Here is a 19,119-nt window from a genome sequence, read left to right as displayed (position 1 = left end):
CTGGTGTAGTAGATGGGCTGATGGGTTCGGCACTCGTTTTCTCGGACGAGCACCGAACTGATCGCCTCAGAAGATGTGGCCAAGTAGAGATACAAGGTCTTCCAGTCCTGCGGCTTTACGAGCAGTGGTGGGGAAGCCAAGTACTTCTTCAGGTCTTCGAAGGCCTGTTGGCACTCATCCGACCAAGAAAACCCATTTGCGTGACGCAAAGTTTTGAAAAATGGGAGGCACCTTTCAGCTGATCGAGAAATAAATCGGCTAAGAGCGACGATTTTTCCGTTCAGCTGTTGGACCTCCTTCTTGGTGTTCGGATGACGCATGTCGAGGATTGCCTTTATCTTCTCAGGGTTGGCCTCAATCCCTCTCTGAGAAACGAGGAATCCGAGGAACTTCCCTGAGGTCACCCCAAAAGCGCACTTGGTCGGGTTGAGCTTCATTCGGTGTCGTCGGAGGGTGCGGAAGGTCTCCTCGAGATCCTGAACATGGTCCGGGATCTGCGTGCTCTTCACCAGCATGTCGTCCACGTACACCTCCATATTGCGCCCGATCTGGTCTTTGAAGACCTTATTGACAAGTCGCTGGTAGGTGGCGCCGGCGTTCTTCAGTCCGAAGGGCATCACCCGGTAGCAGTAGAGGCCCTTGGGAGTCACGAACGCGGTGTGCTCCTCGTCTTCAGGCGCCATCCGGATCTGGTTGTATCCGGCGAAGGCGTCCATGAAGCTGAGCAGTCGAAATCCGGACGTCGCGTCCACCAGCTGGTCGATCTTGAGAAGCGGGAAGCTATCCTTTGGGCAGGCTCGGTTGAGGTCGGTGTAGTCGATGCAGATCCTCCACTTCCCATTGGTTTTTTTGACCATGACAACATTGGCGAGCCAATCGGGATACGTGGATTCTCGGATGAAGCTCGCTTCGAGTAGCTTGTCCACTTCTTCGTCGATGGCCCTCTGTCTCTCTGGAGCGAAGGACCTTTTCTTCTGCCTCACCAGCCTCATCGTCGGGTCGATGTTGAGTCGGTGGGTTATTGTTTCCTGGGGGATGCCCGACATATCTACTGCCGACCAAGCAAATATGTCGGCGTTAGCCGTCAGCAGCTCCGTGAGTCGGCGTCGTTCAGTGTCGGGCAATTGGGACCCGATCCAAATCTTCCGATCCGAATTTTCACCTATCGGGATCGCCTCGAGCTGCTCGGCCGGCGAACCCCGTTCTTCCTCCTCCCGTTGGTCCAGCTTGTCAATTGTCAGGGAACCCCTCGACTCGTCGCTTTGAGCGGAGATCTGGAAGCATCGTCGGGCGAGCTGTTGGTCCCCGTGCATCTCCCCGATTCCGTTTTTGGTCGGGAACCGAACGAGGAGATGGTACATCGAGACGATCGCCTTGAGGGCGTTCAATCCGGGTCGTCCAAGTATGGCGTTGTAGGCCGAAGGAACTTGGACGACCGCGAAAGTTAGGTGGACCGTGCTTTGCCGTGGTTCGGTGCCGACCGTCATGGGCAGGGTGATTTCTCCCTCTGTCGTGACGGCGTCTCCGGCAAAGCCGATCAAGGGCATGGAGACCCTCCTAAGTCGGTCAGTTGACAGTTGCATTCGGGAGAAGGTCGAGTAAAACAAAACATTTGTCGAACTTCCATTATCAACAAAAATTCGTTTTACATCATAATTTGCTATTGTCGCCGACACAACAACATCATCGTCGTGGGGAGTCTGGATGCCCCGAACGTCGTCCTCCGTGAAGGTGATTACGTCGTCCGGGCACGGCTTTTTCATCGGCTCCCCTCCCGCAGATGTCCCCGGGCCCAGTCGCTTGGAGATCATGTTGATGACTCCGGCCGTCGGCTGATTGTTCGCAGCTTCTTCAGTCGGCTGGGGTCGTCGATCGGCAACAGGTTGGGTCGGTGGACCCTTTCGAAATTTGCCGAGATACCCCCGACGGATGAGAGCTTCGATCTCATCCTTCAGCTGGATGCACTGCTCGGTGTTGTGGCCGTGGCCTCGGTGAAATCGACAGTACTTCCGACGGTCGAGGCCTTTTGCCTTCAAAGGCGGAGGCCGTCGCAGGTATTCTTCCCCCTCGATCTCCATCAGAATCTGTGCACGAGGAGCGGAGAGAGGAGTGTAGGAGTCATACCTGGGGCGTGCCAGCCTCGGAGTTTGCTGTCGGGGTGATTTTTGGATTCGTCGGGGTGGCGAGACCCGACTATCGTTCGGGGGCCTGCTTGGTTCGGCGGATTCCCGACCTTTCCTCCGCTTCTCCTTCGGGCCTCTGGGCTCGGCCAAGCGTCGGTCGGACGCTCCTTCGTCTGCGCGCATATACTTGTACGCGCGCTCCAGTAGCTCGGCGTATGTCCGGGGGAGGGTCTTGTCCAGAGAGTAGGTGAATCGGGACGCCCTCAGGCCCCGCTTCATGGCTGAGACAGCCATGTCTTCGTTGAGGTCCCGGACCTCAAGCGTGGCCGTGTTGAATCGCGCCACGAAGTGTCGGAGCGTCTCATTTTCCCCCTGCTTGAGGGAGAAAAGGCTGTCCGACGTTCACGGCGGCTTTCGGCTGGTGCTGAAATGGGCCACGAACGAGTGCTCAAGCTGCCCGAAGGAGTGGATACTTTCCGATCGGAGACCGGAGTACCAGGCCCTGGCAGCCTTGCGGAGCGTAGCGGGGAAGCCGATGCAAAAAAGAGCGTCGGTTGCCCCTTGAATCGTCATGAGAGCTTTATAGCTCTCGAGGTGATCGACTGGGTCGGTGGAGCCGTCGTATGGCTCCACGAGCGGCATTTTGAACCGACTGGGAATCGGTTCGTCGAGGACCAGTCGGGAGAGAGGTTGGGCGGTCTGAAAGTCGACGTCGTTCGAAGACTTCTGGCCGTCCATCTGCAACTGGATGAGTCGGCGGTCGATTTCCTTGAACCGGCGCTCGTAGTCGTCCGCTCGTCGATGCTGGGAGACCCCGGGAGTGGAGTCTCCGGAAGATTCTGAGAGGGAGGCCGACGGCGTGCGCGGTCGTTTCTCCTTCCTTGCCCGTTCCAGCGGGGAAAGGGAGGGCTGCTGGGACCGTCGGTCGTCACGCCAGGGCCGCTCCTCTTCTTCTCCGTGGGAGCGCTGTTGAGGGCGCTCGCACGGAGGTGACAGGGATCGGCGCGGTCGTCGGCGGCTGCTCCTGGAGGGCATCGGACGGGCCGCCGGTTGTTGCTGGAGGCTCTTGACTGCGTCCGTCAGTACGGTCATCTGCCGTACGATGGCCGCGATCTGCGCCTCTGTGGTCACTGCGGGACACGGAGAGCTGGGCTCCGCCGCCGGCGGTGACGGGGAGGCCTCTTTCCGGCGGGAAGAGCGCCTGGCTGATCCGGTGATCCTCGATCGTTGAGCTCTTGTCTTTGTCATCGTGTCCCCTACCTGGCGCGCCAATCTGTTGCGGCCAATCGCCTCGTCGTCCGATCGTCGGAGAACGAGCACCTGCAAAAACGAGAAGTCCACGCTGACCGGAGGCGGCTCCGGCGGAGACCCTCCGACGGTCAAGTCAGAGAGGTGACTGGGCAACAGTGAAATGAAGACAGAGAGCTCGATCGAGAGAGAGAGGGAGAGGGAGGAGCAAGCCTGTGGTTTCAAAGGCGAGAATGGAGATGGAGCGGATCCCTTACACTGTTGCCTTCCCCGATTTATATAGTGGAGCACGGTACGACGCCGTCATTAATGGCGCAGACAAGTGAGGAACTGTCAACTCACTGTAGACTGTCAGAGTCGCCGTAAAAGTGTCATGTCGCCGTGTGACTGTCAAATCACCAGGGTTGACAGTGCCCTCGGCGGGACAATGCCCCTAGATAGCCGTGCCGCATGTTGCTGTCAGAACTGACAAGGTCTGGCGGCTATACGGCGATTGGAGGAGTCGACCGACCCTAAGTCGGTGGCCAGCTGAGTGGGTCGGGCCCTCCGATGGTCGGCGACTCTCACGTGAGTCGGCCATCAGACCTCTGGGTTCAGTCGGTCGGGAAAGGTGCGTCCGACATATCCTCAGTCGGTCGGTCGGTCCGCTCGACCGTTGGTCGGTCGGTCGGTCCTTCCGGCAGTCGGTCGGTCGGTCCCTTCGACCGTAAGTCGGTCGGTCGGTTCCTCCGGCCATCGGTCGGTCGGTCGGTGGGTATTCCCAACACTTTCAAATTGTAGATTTGTGAGACTTCGTGGAGGAAAAATGACTGGAAAACCTACTCCATCTCGTAGATGGCAGTCAAAGACTGACCGCTTGTGGCATTAACAAGCCAGGGTAGGTGCTCCACGCATTAGCAGTTTTGTATATTCATCCTTTTGATCTTACTCTCAAAAATCCATTTTATGATGGAACCAGAATTCCACATTTTTTTCTCATGTCTTCATTGTGTATACGCAAAGCATGGAGTTTGCCCTTACAAGGAAAACAAACATGTATGAGTACTCCATATATATAATATTTATTCATGAACTCCAATATTTACTCGAGAGAACATAACAAGAGAAGTGACAAAGCATCAAAAATTGGGAGTATATATCAAAATTATATCTAAACGACATATCAAATCAAGCAATTACGGCCATCCACACTACAGCCCACATGAATCACAAGTGCCAAGGATTTATACAATATGTGCTTACATTTAGTCTGTCTTATTATGGTGCAAAAATCTTCGGATAGTTGCATATGTATCTGAACTCCCTTTCAAAAGTACACTCCTTTTGCAATATATCTTTAGTTTTTTCTCAGATACAATCTTTTCAGTACACTTTTAGTTTTCTGGAAACAGTCTTCTTAAGCACGCTTTCGCCGCATCAAATTTGAGTCATTTCGTTGGCATAAATAAATTTCTTTGGTAAAAATGTGAACCTTTCTGTAAAAAGTTTTAGCGTGTGCCAATCTAATGGAATAGGACATGGTTTGCCTCCCCCTTCCTACTGTGCAGCCTTCTGATGGGCATCCAGCAGCTCCCATGCATCACAGACTCCTCAGCTTGTGGGTGATACAGATCACAAGGCACCAGGCAACGCATTAGGAACGTTGGATACTTTTTTTTTTTTTTTAAAAAAAGAAAAAACTGTAACCGTTGGAGCAAAGCAGGGAAGCCCAGAACTCAATATGACATATGAGTGATTGGGCTTTTCTCTTAATGGAAGAATGACTAAGCCACTATAGGAATTTTTCCAAAGCGATCAGTGCATCCTTCTTTCTCTTTCTCCTTCTACTGGGGATAGCAAGTGCAGGACGACTGGTGAAGAACTATGAAAATTTTTTTGAAAAAATAATACTTAGTGCGCCCCCAACCAGGTTTACTGCTGGAGGTACAATGGATGTTAAAACCCCTTCTCATACCACCTAGTAGTCACAAAACCTTGTTTAGCACTAATCCTAGTAAGCACAGGGTTTACCTGCAGTACTCTTCTCAAAGACGTGTACCAACAACCTAGGATTGCAATATCTTTCATGTTCAAACATTTAAAGTCCTCTCTTATAAATATGATGTAAAATTTTGGTAACAGAAGTAAAAGATGGATGGTTTATCGAATGTGGTGCATTATATTGACCTACAAAAGGTGTGTCCTTGCATACTGTAACAGTTAAACATGGAATTCCCCATCAAGAGTAATATATCTAAAGGAAAACAAGTTTTCCAGTCTCCAACAAAAAATTTACGATAATTAGAGGCAGGCACCATTAAACATGATTATATTGGTGATAAAACATCAATAAATTGCCTAGGTATCTAATTAGCTTGATTTAGGTAATCTCTTATCTGAGATAAATAAGATCATCCGCAGAAACTAATTTGTTGCCCACTAAGTTTGTCTGGTGGTCGCAGTGAAAAAGAACAAATAAAACAAGGATAGAGAGCCGGACTATAAAGCTACAAGGTCTCATTCAACACTAAATCCTGGTGGAAGGTGGGTCATGTTGGGTTTCAGAAAATGCTCTTGGTCGATAACCTTTTTATGCATATGCAACAGTTTATCAGCCCTCCAGAACAAATTCTCGCCTTATGGAATTCTTCAGTAGATCCAGTGGTCAGCCAAAGCCAAGTCAGTGTAGCGTTGCTCGAGGTGCTCGTGGCCTTACTGGTGTCTTTGAAGGACTCACCCTGAACAACCCACAAAGCCAAAGAGATTAGGAAAGTTCCTATAGTTCTTTCAAGCAATTGAAGATTGGGGACCATGCCTGATAGGAAGAGCTCCCAAAATCATGCCACTGCATTTCAGAGCATAAATAGCACTTTCTGCCTGCCATCGATAAAGACAAAGAGAAAGCAAAAATCTCAGAAGGCATCGGTAGAAAACATATACGTTTGGTGCATGTGAATACAGTCAAGAGTGTGAGGATATAATTTCTGGTGAAGATGAAATTATCTAGATGCTTATTGCATCATGAAAGAAAACTGCAACGTCAGTGGATATTTGCCCTTTCCAAGAGTCTGTTGTCCCCTGAAGGAATTGCAAGCTAGAAATCATTGTGCATGCCTTGAAATAGAAAAGCTCGAGTAAAATGGATAGATACAAGAGTGAAATGGAATCCATGAAAGAGGGCAATAGTTATCTATGCACAATTACAAGGGGAAATCTTTCGAGATATTACTACAAAATAGATTGACAGAGGTACTGACATCATTTTGTTGTCCAAAATGACAGAGATACCCTCAAATAATTTGGCATAAGTCAAGCATCAAGATTAATGCATGTAACTGCAGTTTTCTGTGAACATCATAACTGTTATCGTGGAGGTGTGAAATATAATGTTTCCTCATCAAAAAACAATTGCAGTCTTTAGTGCCAACATCATCTTTAATTCATTACTCCTGCCTTAAGTATGTGTACCATTTTACATGCCTTTGATCCAACATATAAGAACTAGAGAAGAACTTTAGGTAGCAGGAATCTTAACTTGGGGGCAACAGTGCCATAGATACAGTTACAATGAGTTATAGCCCTCTCATGTATGTATAAATATGATAGAAGTACAACTACTGTATGAGTCAGAAAATGAAACATACAACAATCAGCCTTCCTAATACTCCCCTAGAATTCACCATGGATCAAGCACCCAAATTTTGCACTGTGTAGTATATATTAAAGTATTAAACCTTAGTTGAAGTCCGCCTAGCTATTCTAAATGGATAAATAAAGGCAATCGAATGGGATAGATCAGAATGCAGTAATCAATCTGACGATATTTCTTCTTCTTAAAAAAAGGAAAAAAGGAATGATTGCTAGCTTAGCACTTCATTAATTTTCATGCCTAAATAAGGCACCTATGTCAAAAGACCATAAAACCAGATGAACAAAGGATAAGCGATCACATGACATTTGGCTTTAACACACAGATTGTAAAAATGATATCCTGTCTCTTGCTCTTCTAAGAACAAGACAACCTCCAAGAAGGCACAAATTTCACAGTAAATCATCTATGAATAGAACCACTAGCTCAAACAGCATCCCAGAAGCTTGTCTAAAATATGTACTAGTGACTGGAAAAGCTTTTCACTGCATCACTGAAACTACAAAACTGGCCCTAGTGTTGCGAACCCACTATATAGCTGATAGGAGCTATGAATGGATTTGCTATGAAGCACAGAACATCATACCCATAACTACCAAGTGCCAACAATCATGGATGTAAACCCAAACATGAATGGCTGCAAAAAGACTTAATTTGTAGAAGATATGAATTGACCATGATGTGAAACCAAAACTATCTGAGAGATATTGCATTCAATTAGAATTATGATGCCGGGCAGTTATACAACTGCCATCTGAAAGATAAAATAAGCTTTAAGGGGAAAGCATCAGAGGAACCATTGTCCTGAAAACTCTTCAGAAGGATATCTGATATTGTTGGAGGCCTAAGAGATGCTCTACAAGATGATACAAAACTAACATGTCACCAAGAAAAAGCACCTTCGCATGATGCAAATCTTCAGAAGAAGGTGCATTAGTTTTAAGTGATAAGAGGATAAAAGAAGGAGAGTGAAAAGGACATTTCAGAGAACATAAAAGGTTGAAAATCCTTAAATGAATGAAATTGTGAAAAGATGTCACGAGTCAATCCTTTGAAAAGTATGCATTGCCTTATAAAATGAAGATATCAAGGTGCGATTACCCTCTAGATGCCACTATACATATGTAAGTGTGTGATCGGCTGATCACCCTCTGGATGCCACTACAGATGTACCTGCACACATCTGTTTGTGATGTGGTTGCCCTCGAGACACCACTGCAGATGTGATTGCCCTGTAGATGCCACTGTGGATGCACATGGGGGCACATGTATGTGAAAAGTTGGAGCCATGTACAGATAAAAGAAAAAAATTCTTTACTATATCGCAGGCACTAAATTCCCTCATATTAATAATCAGTAGAACCACCATCCTCATATAAGGAACTGACAAATAAGGGAAAACATTGGAGGGAGCATCAATTAAAGGACACTGGAAGAAGATCTTAAGTAGCTAAAGACTCAAAAGTTGTTCTAGTTTGAGAAGAGCATGCAAAATAAATGGCCTTCTAAAAGAAAGTACCTAAGAATGAGAGGATTCCAGGGAAAGGGCATGAATTACAATGGCATTACAAAAAATACAGAGGGGGTGGGTGGAACATACAAAGCTTCAAGATTAGTAAAATGCATAAGAAAAGAGAAGCCAAACAAATAAGATAACACCTTAAGCAAACATGGCATACCTAGTCAAATGAAGACAATCTTGCATTTAAATCTGAGTATAAAGCCACATCAAGTAGAGAGCTTTATCCAATGGAAAAGATAATGAAAGGATTCACCAAAAGGTGCAGGGACATGTAGGAGGAATGAAACAGAGGAACTCAAAGGGAACTAGCCTAACAAGAAGCAAAAAGAATTGCAATTACTGAAGTGGAGGCCATCATAGAATGAACTAAGCCAAAGGGGCCAAAGTTTGCTTCATTTAAAAGTTAGACCCAGTGGTAAGACAAAGTATAGGCCCTGGAGTCTAAGATAATATATCCATAACTGCATGCATCAAAGAATGTATAGCCTAAAGGAATGAACTCAATAATAGAATTTGATGCCACAGATTGGAGAAAGACAAGAGCATGGAAGAACTAAATATAGCAAATTGGAAATGTACATATTCCAGATAATAAAGCCTCTCAACTCTACAATCAGCTCCAAGCCTCTAAATTGCAAAAAGATTCTACATATAACAAGAGGAAGGAAACAATACAGGTTGATCACAAGATATGTGCTAAGTAATGAAACACAACTTTAAAAACTGAGGAACAAATAAAACATCTGGAAAAGTTTGCAACTAGGATGCAGTTATAGGGTGATGGACCTATGCCATGACATTGATAATGGAGACCAACTGTGATTTGGCTATGAGAAATGGAAGATTCTAGGAAACCACCTATTAGCCTAGAGGCACAGATGAGGATAAATGAAGCTATGCCATAAGAGAGGTAGGCTAAGGTCTTGTACACCGTGCAAACTGACACATATCTTAGGTTGCAGGTATCATCACGACTACAGCAGCCAATACAGTATTACTGTGCCAGAGAACTTGCTATTTGCTGAGGTAGCTCTGCAAGCTTGGAATGTAGGCTCAACAACATGTAAGGAAGCAACGGCATAGCCTGCCTTTGGGTCATCTTTTTTCTCTAACCACTGCTGGCTTTTTTTTTTTCCCTTATAGTGATGGCATAGGAGCAACATGGGCAAAATGAGAAGGAAATAGAGTAATAAAAGATGACCCAAAAGCAGTGACCAACATAGGCCTATAGCAACTACATTCAACAAAACTGATTGTATGCTGAGTGTTGGCAACTTGGCATAGAATGAAGGCATTCATGCCATCAGGGGTGACAGAGAAATAGAGTTTTAAAAAAGATGACAAACTAATATAGGCCCCCCTCCAAAAAAAACACCCAAGTGCCAACCAGATCTGCCCTTTCTCACCTCTATCTAACAAACATGATATGCAATGTTTTTGATCCTTATGAAATACATTCATGGTTAGATATTTATTGTGCTTCAAAAGCAATCCTAAAGGCAGAGAGATATCACATGTGCAAAGTGCAAATGATATTGGACTCGTCTAAGATGCAGAGGAAGAATGACCAACTAATGTACAAATCCACTACCTAAATCATTTGTATATATAAAGTTAGAATTTCACTCATGCAAAATCAAGTTCATGTATGATTACCTGAACAAATTCAACAAAGGCAATGCGTGTGGAGTGCACATTATCTCCAAGAAGCCTCAGACGAGAAACCTGTGTGAAACAAAATGTTGTCTGATGATGAAAACTCTGCAAGCTTAACTATCTTTATCAATTGATTATAAAGAATAAATAGATACTAGTTTGAGGGTAACATGCTGACCTCGCCACAAATTAGTTCAAAGAAAACCTTTACATCTATTTGAGTAACCTGCACAAGAAGAAAAGGCTGTCATAAAAAAGCTTCCATTCAATCAGCAGCAAAAGCTCCAAGATTGTAATGACCACAATCACTTGCACAAGCAATCTGTTCAGGTACCAGTTATATTTCTATTTAAGCCATACAATATATCTGTCAATATCTTCAAAACACCACAATCAGATCATGGAGCAGAATTTGCGCACCTTCTTATCTATGTTTGTACAATAAACTGTCCTTACAACCATTTCCTTTTCGTCCTCAGACTGCACCAGTCGGTGACAACATTAAGAAATATTTCAAAGGGAACAGTAGCAAAAGAACTGCAGCACAATCTCCCTAAGTTACACTGTACAATTGTACAAGCATAGGCATGAAAAGATGTTACTAATGCTCACCCGTGGAAGAAATTTAGGATTGACAGGCAAGATAGCAGTCTTTGAAGGTAAGACTCTGACAGGATAATAACCTAGCACGGTCCCACCAAGATTCAATGCTGCTCTTGCACCATCTATCAGAAAAAGTTCCGCAATTTTGATCTATGAGATGCATGGGACAACTACTGATTCAAATACATCTAAGACAATCAGGCTGTTGAATGAACTTACCCTCATCAGCGAACTCTATAAATGCAAATCGTAGAACTGAATGGGTGTCACCACAAACCCGGCAATCAACTACCTTCATTATAAACATGTTAGAATAGTCAGAGAAATAGAAGTGCATTGCTAAGTGCCAAATCAGCCTTTTTGATTGACAACTGTATTCTGAATTTCTATTAAGATAGAAACAGAAATAGTTGACTGAGAAATATCTAGCATCACCATCACCGACAATAACAACAGATGTAATAAATGAACCAGAACAATAAATGTAACCTAGCTTCTGATAATAAAAGAATATGAATGGAAAAAAAAAAGGAATTTGGATAATTCCAACACCTTATCATACACGTTATATTATAAACATAAAGAATACCAATGCATTTGGTGTAGCAATCTATTTCATTCTATTCTGATCAATTGCATAATTTTCCAACATCTTATCATACACAGCACATCCTGCAAATTTGGATAACTTCTGCAAGTTGCAGACCAAGAAACTTACTTGCCCACAAGTAGCAAATATTTCAGCAAGCTTCTCTTCAGTAACCTGAAATTTATTAGTTACAGGGTTTGGATTAGCACAATGCAATATGAATCAGATAACTACTAACATTAGCAGCATAAGACCGGACAAGTTTTTTAAGTGACATATAAGAAACTAACAGCAGGAAAAAAAAAAAGGGAAAACAAGTTTCTTCTTTCGTGGGCTCACAAGCTGATCAATCTCAGAAACGTATACAGTTCGCCTGATGCTCTCCTCCCGCACAGCTCTCCGGGCTCTATCATTCACCTTCCTCCACCCCTGGTTATAACCATTCCTCCTCTGGGAAAAAGAAAGAAAGAAAATTTTTAATCACCTGGAACTTCACAAAACGGCCAAATTTCTCTTGACAAAGTCTCCAAAAACTAATATTTAACAGAGAAAATTTATAATTAAACATTTCTTGCCCAAATTTGAAACACGACAGATCACAACAATCTCTGTCCAAATTATCCCATGTTCCTTAATCTGTTCGTATAATCCAAGGAAACAAAAAAAAAAAAAAAAAATCAATGTTTTGCAAGATATAGAACCCCAAAACCCTGTAAAACCGAATACCCACACGATCTACATCGCAAAATTCAAACAAAACAAAAATAGAGCAGGACGAAAGAATCAGAGCCAGTACTCCTCGATTCGGCTGATTGTTCACCGATCCATCGCTGCTCGAGTCCTTATTACTCCCATTAACAATCTGATTGTCATTACTATTATAATCGGACGACGCCACGAAAATGGGCGCATCGGCGGAGAGACGCCCGTTGGGTTTCCTCCCCCCGCCGGCGCCCGGCGCCAGTGCCGCCGTCGGCGGCCGCAGCGGCGTAGGCCAGGGGAAGAACTCCTGGCGGAGGGGTTCAATTTGGAGAGCAGGTCCACCAGCTTCCTCACGTCCCTCTGGTACTCCCTCTCCGCCGCCGCCACCGGCCGGTGAATGTCCGACCCGATCGCGTTCTCCGCCATCGCAGCCATTTCCGTTGACGGCAACAAATCACCAATCCAACGCCGAAAAAAGGAATTCCCCCACCACAGCCAGCGATCGCTCGCTGAGTTTTATTTTTCTTCCTCTAGTCTCACTTCTTCAGCTTCCTATTTTAGGAGGACGAGGGGTGAGATGAGGAACGGGAAGAGGGAGAAAAAGAAGTGATGAACCGAATAGAGAGAAAGGGGCGGGCCGGGGAGGGCTCCGTCGCTATCCAGTATTGGCTTTAAATAGATAGCCAAATCTAAATTGCACTCCCAAAATTTGTTTTACACGGAACAATTCTTTCCAGAGAAAGGAAAAAGTTTTACTTCTCTTTTCCTTCGTTAGATAGAAGATGGGCATTGATAATAAACAATTTCCACTCTTTTTTTTTTTTTGTTCTTTTCCCCTTTGGGTGATGAGTAATAATATTAACGGAAGCTTCGGTCGGCTAAGTCGTTCAGGTTGCTAGTTCTGCACGCGTGTGTAGAACAATTTGGGGTTTGCGTGGGTGTCAGTTGCCTGCCTAGACTTTGCTCTTTGTTTAGCATTGTACGAAGTTTTTGAAGGATAAAAATTTGTAGGAAAGGTAAATGTTTAAGTTATTGAATCAGTCATGGCTCATTAGTTTTTTTTTTTTTTCTTCTCTTTTTGTCCGAGGGAGGAGAGACTGGGGATGGGATTATTGGAGCAATTGCGTGGTTGGTGCGTTTGTATGTATAATTTCGGTGTTAGGGATGGGAATGAGACGGACGTGTTTGTTCGTGAAATGGGATCACATCCGCAACCGTTCCCCAAAAGGCTTCCATCAACTTCTTGACGCAATGTTAGAACGACGGTGCCGCCTTGGATGGGTTTGAAAGTCGCATACGTTTGGTATTTGAATGGTGGTCTCCTTCTTTTTTTCATCTGTTCCTTTATTTTTTAAGCAACAGATCTGTTATAGTTTTACCGTCCCAGGATCAAATAAGATGTGGAGAGAGAGAGAGTTGAACATGACGATATGTTTGAAAAGGACATGGTCATCCATGTAAGAGAGGTGGAAAGCTTACGAAATGTTAAGATCTATATCTACCGTGGAGAAGAGTTTTGATCACGTATGTGAGATTGAGAAGGTGAAAAGGTTTATGATGTATATGATTGTGAAAAGGATTGGCCGTACGCTAGTGGGGAGAGGTCGGTGGATGGATATAATCCTACCAACAGGAAAGATTTGTGAAGATTCTGAGGGCCAGTTGATGGTTGCGAGAAGCTTGAATGGGGTTTGTTCTGGCCACAAATCTAAAAAGTGGGAGAAAATTTTTTTATCAAAAAAAAAAAAAAAATTAGAAGGATCTTTTTGATACCGTGCATCGCAGCAGAAAAAGAGAAAAAATAAAATAAAAAATAATTAAATTCATGGATCAGTCAAAAATTTGCTCGTCTCCACGAAGCATGCAAGTTTCACTATGAGAAAAGAAAAAAATTACAAAAGGAGATCATACTCTCAACCTTCGTACACCTAATCTCTCCCTCACAAGAAGCCCTGTCTCACAAAAACTCTTCTCTAGGAAGATCTCCTTTAACTCCTGAAACGACCGCTGTCTGTTGTCCAACAATCTGCCTGAAGCCCCTTACTTCTGCTCCTGTCGGTGCTTCGCCTTTGCTCTCTAGGTTCATGTCGTACAAAGCCGCACATACTATACCTCTATGTTTAAGGAACAAGGCTTTTTAAAGGCTTAAAATCGTGGAAGAATAGGATACAGTCTCCTACAGCATCTAGAAAACCTCCCAGGACCCTCGGATCATGACCGACAGCGCCCCAAGTGTCTGATCGTGACGTGGTCCACGAAAAAACTCGTAAACCGTGAGAAACATTGGGGAAACAGCTGTCGGTCTATGATAGACCGTGAGAAACCTATGGAAAACGGGTGCCCGATCCACGCGCCCGCCCATGCACCGCCCAGTCCACCATAGATCGAGATATCCGGGTGCCTGATCCTGCGCACGCGTGCGCGTGGGCCTGGGCCACGCCCGCGCCTGCACGCCTGGGCCTGGGCCGCGCTCCGTGCTTGTGCGTCTGGGCCTGAGCCATGCTCCGGCACGCTTGTGCCTGGGCCGTGCGCTGTTGTGCCACCGCTGCTCCACCAGCCCGCCGCGCGGCTGCCACCGACCTCCGCTACTTCGAATTTTGTGTCATCTTCAATCGAGCGTATCTCCTTCATCCAGACTTCGTTTGAAGTGATCTTAAGCTCGTTGGACTCCGTTCGTCGTCGCGGACCTCGCTGTGGGCTCAATATAGACCGAATCTCGAGGCATCAAATACTACAATCTCTATCTCGACTTGATATTCGGCTTCTTCTGATTCTAAGAGCTTCTGGATCTCCTCACCCCTATATCTGGGGACAATCGCCTATTGATTATGAATGGACAAATATGGGAGTCGAACCAGATCGTTCGATCCCATCTCCATCGTATGCTGTGCTCCTCCTGATCTGAGACCTGCTCGGGGTTCATCCTGCGTAATAGGAATCTCACCTTGCGATATCGTCTCTCATTCTCCCGAGTCTTGCATCTCATGCCCGATCCACCTCTACCTGGAGCTCCACTTTGCTCTGGGCTCCTCCTGACTCCTGAAGCTCCACCTCGCATTGGGCTCCCCGTCAGATAGTAATATCTTCTCATCTTCTTTTTTTCCTCCAGAATAATCCTATCACCACGCAATACCTTCAGGATTCCTCCACCATCTACCGTCCTGTAGCCTCTCGAATTCAGTCTGCTCAGTGAGATAAGATTTCACCTGAAATTGGATATGTATCGGATCTCTCCCAATCTCCTCATTGCACCATCATGTGTCCTTCAGCTGACCGTCCTGATACCTCTGATCGCACAGCTTGATCCATCCGGCAAATAAATAGTGCCCTCATAGTTTTGCAGGGAGTCAAACTGCTCTTCTCTGCAACATACATGATAGGTGATGTAGAATCTAAAATTTACTGCTGGAAAGAATTAGATACCTCGTCAGATATCTCTAGGACATCACCCTTTGAATCGCTACTGGCCGTCGCTACAGTAGCCATTGTCCGATCCCTGAGTTGAGAGCAATCTCTGGCTAGATGCTCCAACTCGTCACATCGATTACATCTGATCTTGTTCAAGTCTTTCATCCTGAACTTGGACCGCCCTCGTCGCGATCTTCTGTCGCTCCATCTATCACCTCCTGCTCCTTCAGAAACCACCAAAGCTGAGCGCCGCCACTTGAGCTCGAAGCTAAGTTCTCCCTCTTGAGAACTTTATTCTGGAGAATCACCACGGTGACCTCGTCCATCTTGATGGTGCTCTTCTCCACTAGAAGAGCAGTCACCAAGGACTTATACAAAGGGAGAAGCGACACTAGCAAGTCCAGCCCCTAGTCTTCTTCTCAACTTTCTCACCAATACTGAGGAGGTCAGTGAGGATCTTTTGGAAGTTACCGAGATGCTCCTGCAAGCTCTGTCCCTCAGTCATCCATGGCTAGTAGAGCTGTCTCCAGAGAAAAAGAGTATTGGTGAGAGATTTCGCCATATACAACTTCTCAAACTTCGATCACAGCACCGTCGAGGAAGTCTCACCAAGCATATGGATCACCATTCATCCACTAGATTATGCGGATGGTACTCACCGCCTGCATCTGGAGCCACCTCCAATCCTGCACCTCCATAGTGGTCGGCTTCTCCTCGAATAAGAGAGTATCAATTAACCCTTGGTAGATGAGCACGTCCTTCACCATTGCCTGCCACAAGGAGAAATTACTCTTTCCATCAAACTTATTGATCTCCATCTTGATTCATCATGTCTTCTCCATCTTCAATCTTGCTCACCACCGCCGCAATTTACGTTCTGGTACCGCCTCGCCCTGATACCACTTGTTGGTGGATGTCTGACTAGGACACCACCTTCCAGGATCTTTTCGATACCGCACATCGTAGCAGGAAGAGAGAAAAAATAAAACAAAAAATAATTAAATACGTGGATCAGCCAAAAATTGGCTCACCTCCACAGGGCATGCAAGCTTCATTATGAGAAAAGAAAAAAATTACAAGAGGAGATCACACTCTCAACCCTCGTACACCCAATCTCTCCCTCACAAGAAGCTCTTCCTCACAAAAGCTCTCTTTTTAGGAAGACCCTTCTGAACTCCTGAAGCGATTGCTGTCCGCTGTCCAACAATCTATCTGAAGCCTCTTGCTCCTGCCCCTCGCCTTGCCTCTGCTCTTTGGGTTCACTGCCGAACAAAGCCGCACACACCACACCTCTCTGTTCATGGAACAGGACCAAGGCTTAAAGCTGTGGAAGAATAGGATACAGTCTCCTACAGCACCCAGAAAATCTCTCAGAACTCTCGGATCGTGACCGGCAATGCCTCAGGCTATCCGATCGTGATGTGGTCCACGAAAAAACACGTAGACCACGAGAAATACCGGAGAAACAGCTACCGATCCATGATGGACCGCAAGAAACCCATGGAAAATGGGTGTCTAGTCCATGCGCCCGCCCATGCACTGCCCAGTCCACCGTGGATCGGGATATCCGGGCGCTTGATCCCACACGCGCATGCACGTGGGCCTGGGCTGTGCCCACGCCCGCATGCTTGGGCTGGGCCGCGCACTCGTGCTTCCGCGCACTCACGCCCGGGCTGCACGCTGCCATGCCACTGCTGCTCCGCCGCCCGCCGCCGATCGCCGTCAGCCTCCGTCGCTCCAGATTTCGTGTCATCTTCAATCGAGCATATTTCCTTCATTCAAACTCCGTTTGAGATGATCTTAGGCTCGTTGGACTCTATTCATCGTCGCAGAACCTCATGTGGGCTCAATGTGAATCGAATCTCAAGACGTCAAATTCTAACATAGTATTGATTTATATATGATCGATTGATGGTTGCATGAAAATTGGCAAAGATTGGTCAGGAAATGAGAATTATGGTGACAATGGCCTCACTTAAAAAATATAATTAACTTTCTTTTAGGAAAAGAGAGAGGATAAGGGTAATGTTTTCTTTATTTTTTTTAAAAAAAAAATTAAAATGGATCACATACTTCTAAAAACCATAGCCAACTATTTCAATATCAGTCTTGCTCGCTGATGCATGTCTTTTTCAATCAATTGAGAGATTAAAATAGTACTTAGCTCCCATAACTTTAGCGGACAGCTACTAGAGATTAAGAGCCCTACAAAACCAGCTTCATCCTATCTAGTCCTACTTCAAATAAAATTCAGCACTTTAAAAATGGTATTAGAAATTGAAAAGATTCTAACTAAAGCAGTGATGATTAATTAATTAAGTAATTAATTTATAGTCTTAGAATAAAAATTATTTTTTGCATAAAAGATGTTTGGATAAATATTTCAGTATCATAGTCATCATGCAAATTTGGAAAAATCTATTGACATAAATTTGTCAAACCATTATTATTTTAATAATTAAATTATACCAGCCAATTTGTGGCCTAGTCTGTATCATTGTGAATGACCTCTAGCGATGAAACCACTAAACACGTTTATATAGGGGTTTTTTTAATAAAAATTTAATACAGAACCTCTATGACATGTTTGGGGTATTTTAATTATTTTTCATCGACACAAATATATCATATGGTTTAAGCAAAGTTTAAATTTACCATCCACAAGCCACAAAGTAGAGGACGGCACAAATGATGGGTATATCAAGTTAGTTTTTTTTTTTTTTTCCAGAACTCCACGAGTAAAAAGTTTAAGGACCGATATATATAGCACACCGAAATCATTTGTACCTAAACAAAAATTATTTTTAAAAACACACACACACACACACACACATATATATATATATATATATATATATATATATATATATATATATAGATATATATATATGCGCGCGCGCGCACCAAACACATGCATGACAACTAATCATTTGATTATTTTTTTAATTTCTCTATCTTAAGAATGTAATACTTGATTATTGGAATATTCATTTTCACTGCTCGTTTCCGTTGGTGAAAGAATTGATTGATCTTGTTTTATGACGTAGACCATCAGATGGTATTTTGCACAGCTCTCAAAGAATGTCGAATTAATTGGATCAATTATCTATACAAATTCCAATGATGGATGCATGTGAAAAGCGATAGAGAGAGAGAGAGAGAGGGTGCATCATTCTTTCGCGCGAAAGATGTGACCCCCGTCCGTTGTCCATAGTTATTTGACACGTTATAAACAAATACGTGAAAACCGACAAGAAAAAATGATCAATAACTAACTTTTCGTTTAATTTTCAAATGCTTTCTAATGCATTTCAGACTTGCTCCAACCCCCACTTTCCCGTGCTTCTCACATGACCACTGCTAGTGCTTGGAGGTACAAAATTATTTGTTCTGCTCACATTTATATCAAATTAATTACAGCCCCATGATAAACGATCAACTCCTCAAGTCTGATTACCTGGCGCAGCCTGCGGAAATGAGCAACTGTGATTGGTGAGATATAAGCATGACTTCCAATTTGTCATCGTCGAGTCTTCAGCCAAGAGTGGCTAAGAAAAAATAAATAATAGACTGTAGCTAACCTGCAATGCTTTCATCGTAGTAAAACACTGCCACATGTAAAAAATATAAAGAAATTTTC

General features: G+C 44.6%; 1 protein-coding gene across 1 annotated transcript; it reads right to left on the bottom strand.

Moving 5' to 3' along the window:
* Positions 1 to 5,729: 5,729 nt before the first annotated feature.
* On the bottom strand, positions 5,730 to 12,710 carry LOC105048136 (polyadenylate-binding protein-interacting protein 11). Its single transcript, XM_073260439.1, is given in 11 exon segments — positions 5,730 to 6,088; positions 6,166 to 6,227; positions 10,178 to 10,246; positions 10,356 to 10,403; positions 10,598 to 10,657; positions 10,790 to 10,902; positions 11,000 to 11,072; positions 11,499 to 11,543; positions 11,709 to 11,819; positions 12,166 to 12,380; positions 12,383 to 12,710. Coding segments are annotated over 11 exon segments (978 nt in total). The 5' UTR covers positions 12,507 to 12,710; the 3' UTR covers positions 5,730 to 6,030.
* Between the last annotated feature and the right edge of the window lie 6,409 nt (positions 12,711 to 19,119).

Source organism: Elaeis guineensis, chromosome 7, assembly GCF_000442705.2.
Source record: "Elaeis guineensis isolate ETL-2024a chromosome 7, EG11, whole genome shotgun sequence".
NCBI lineage: Eukaryota > Viridiplantae > Streptophyta > Magnoliopsida > Arecales > Arecaceae > Elaeis > Elaeis guineensis.
Note: the sequence above shows the minus strand (reverse complement) of the source record. Positions and strands in the feature narration are given on the sequence as shown.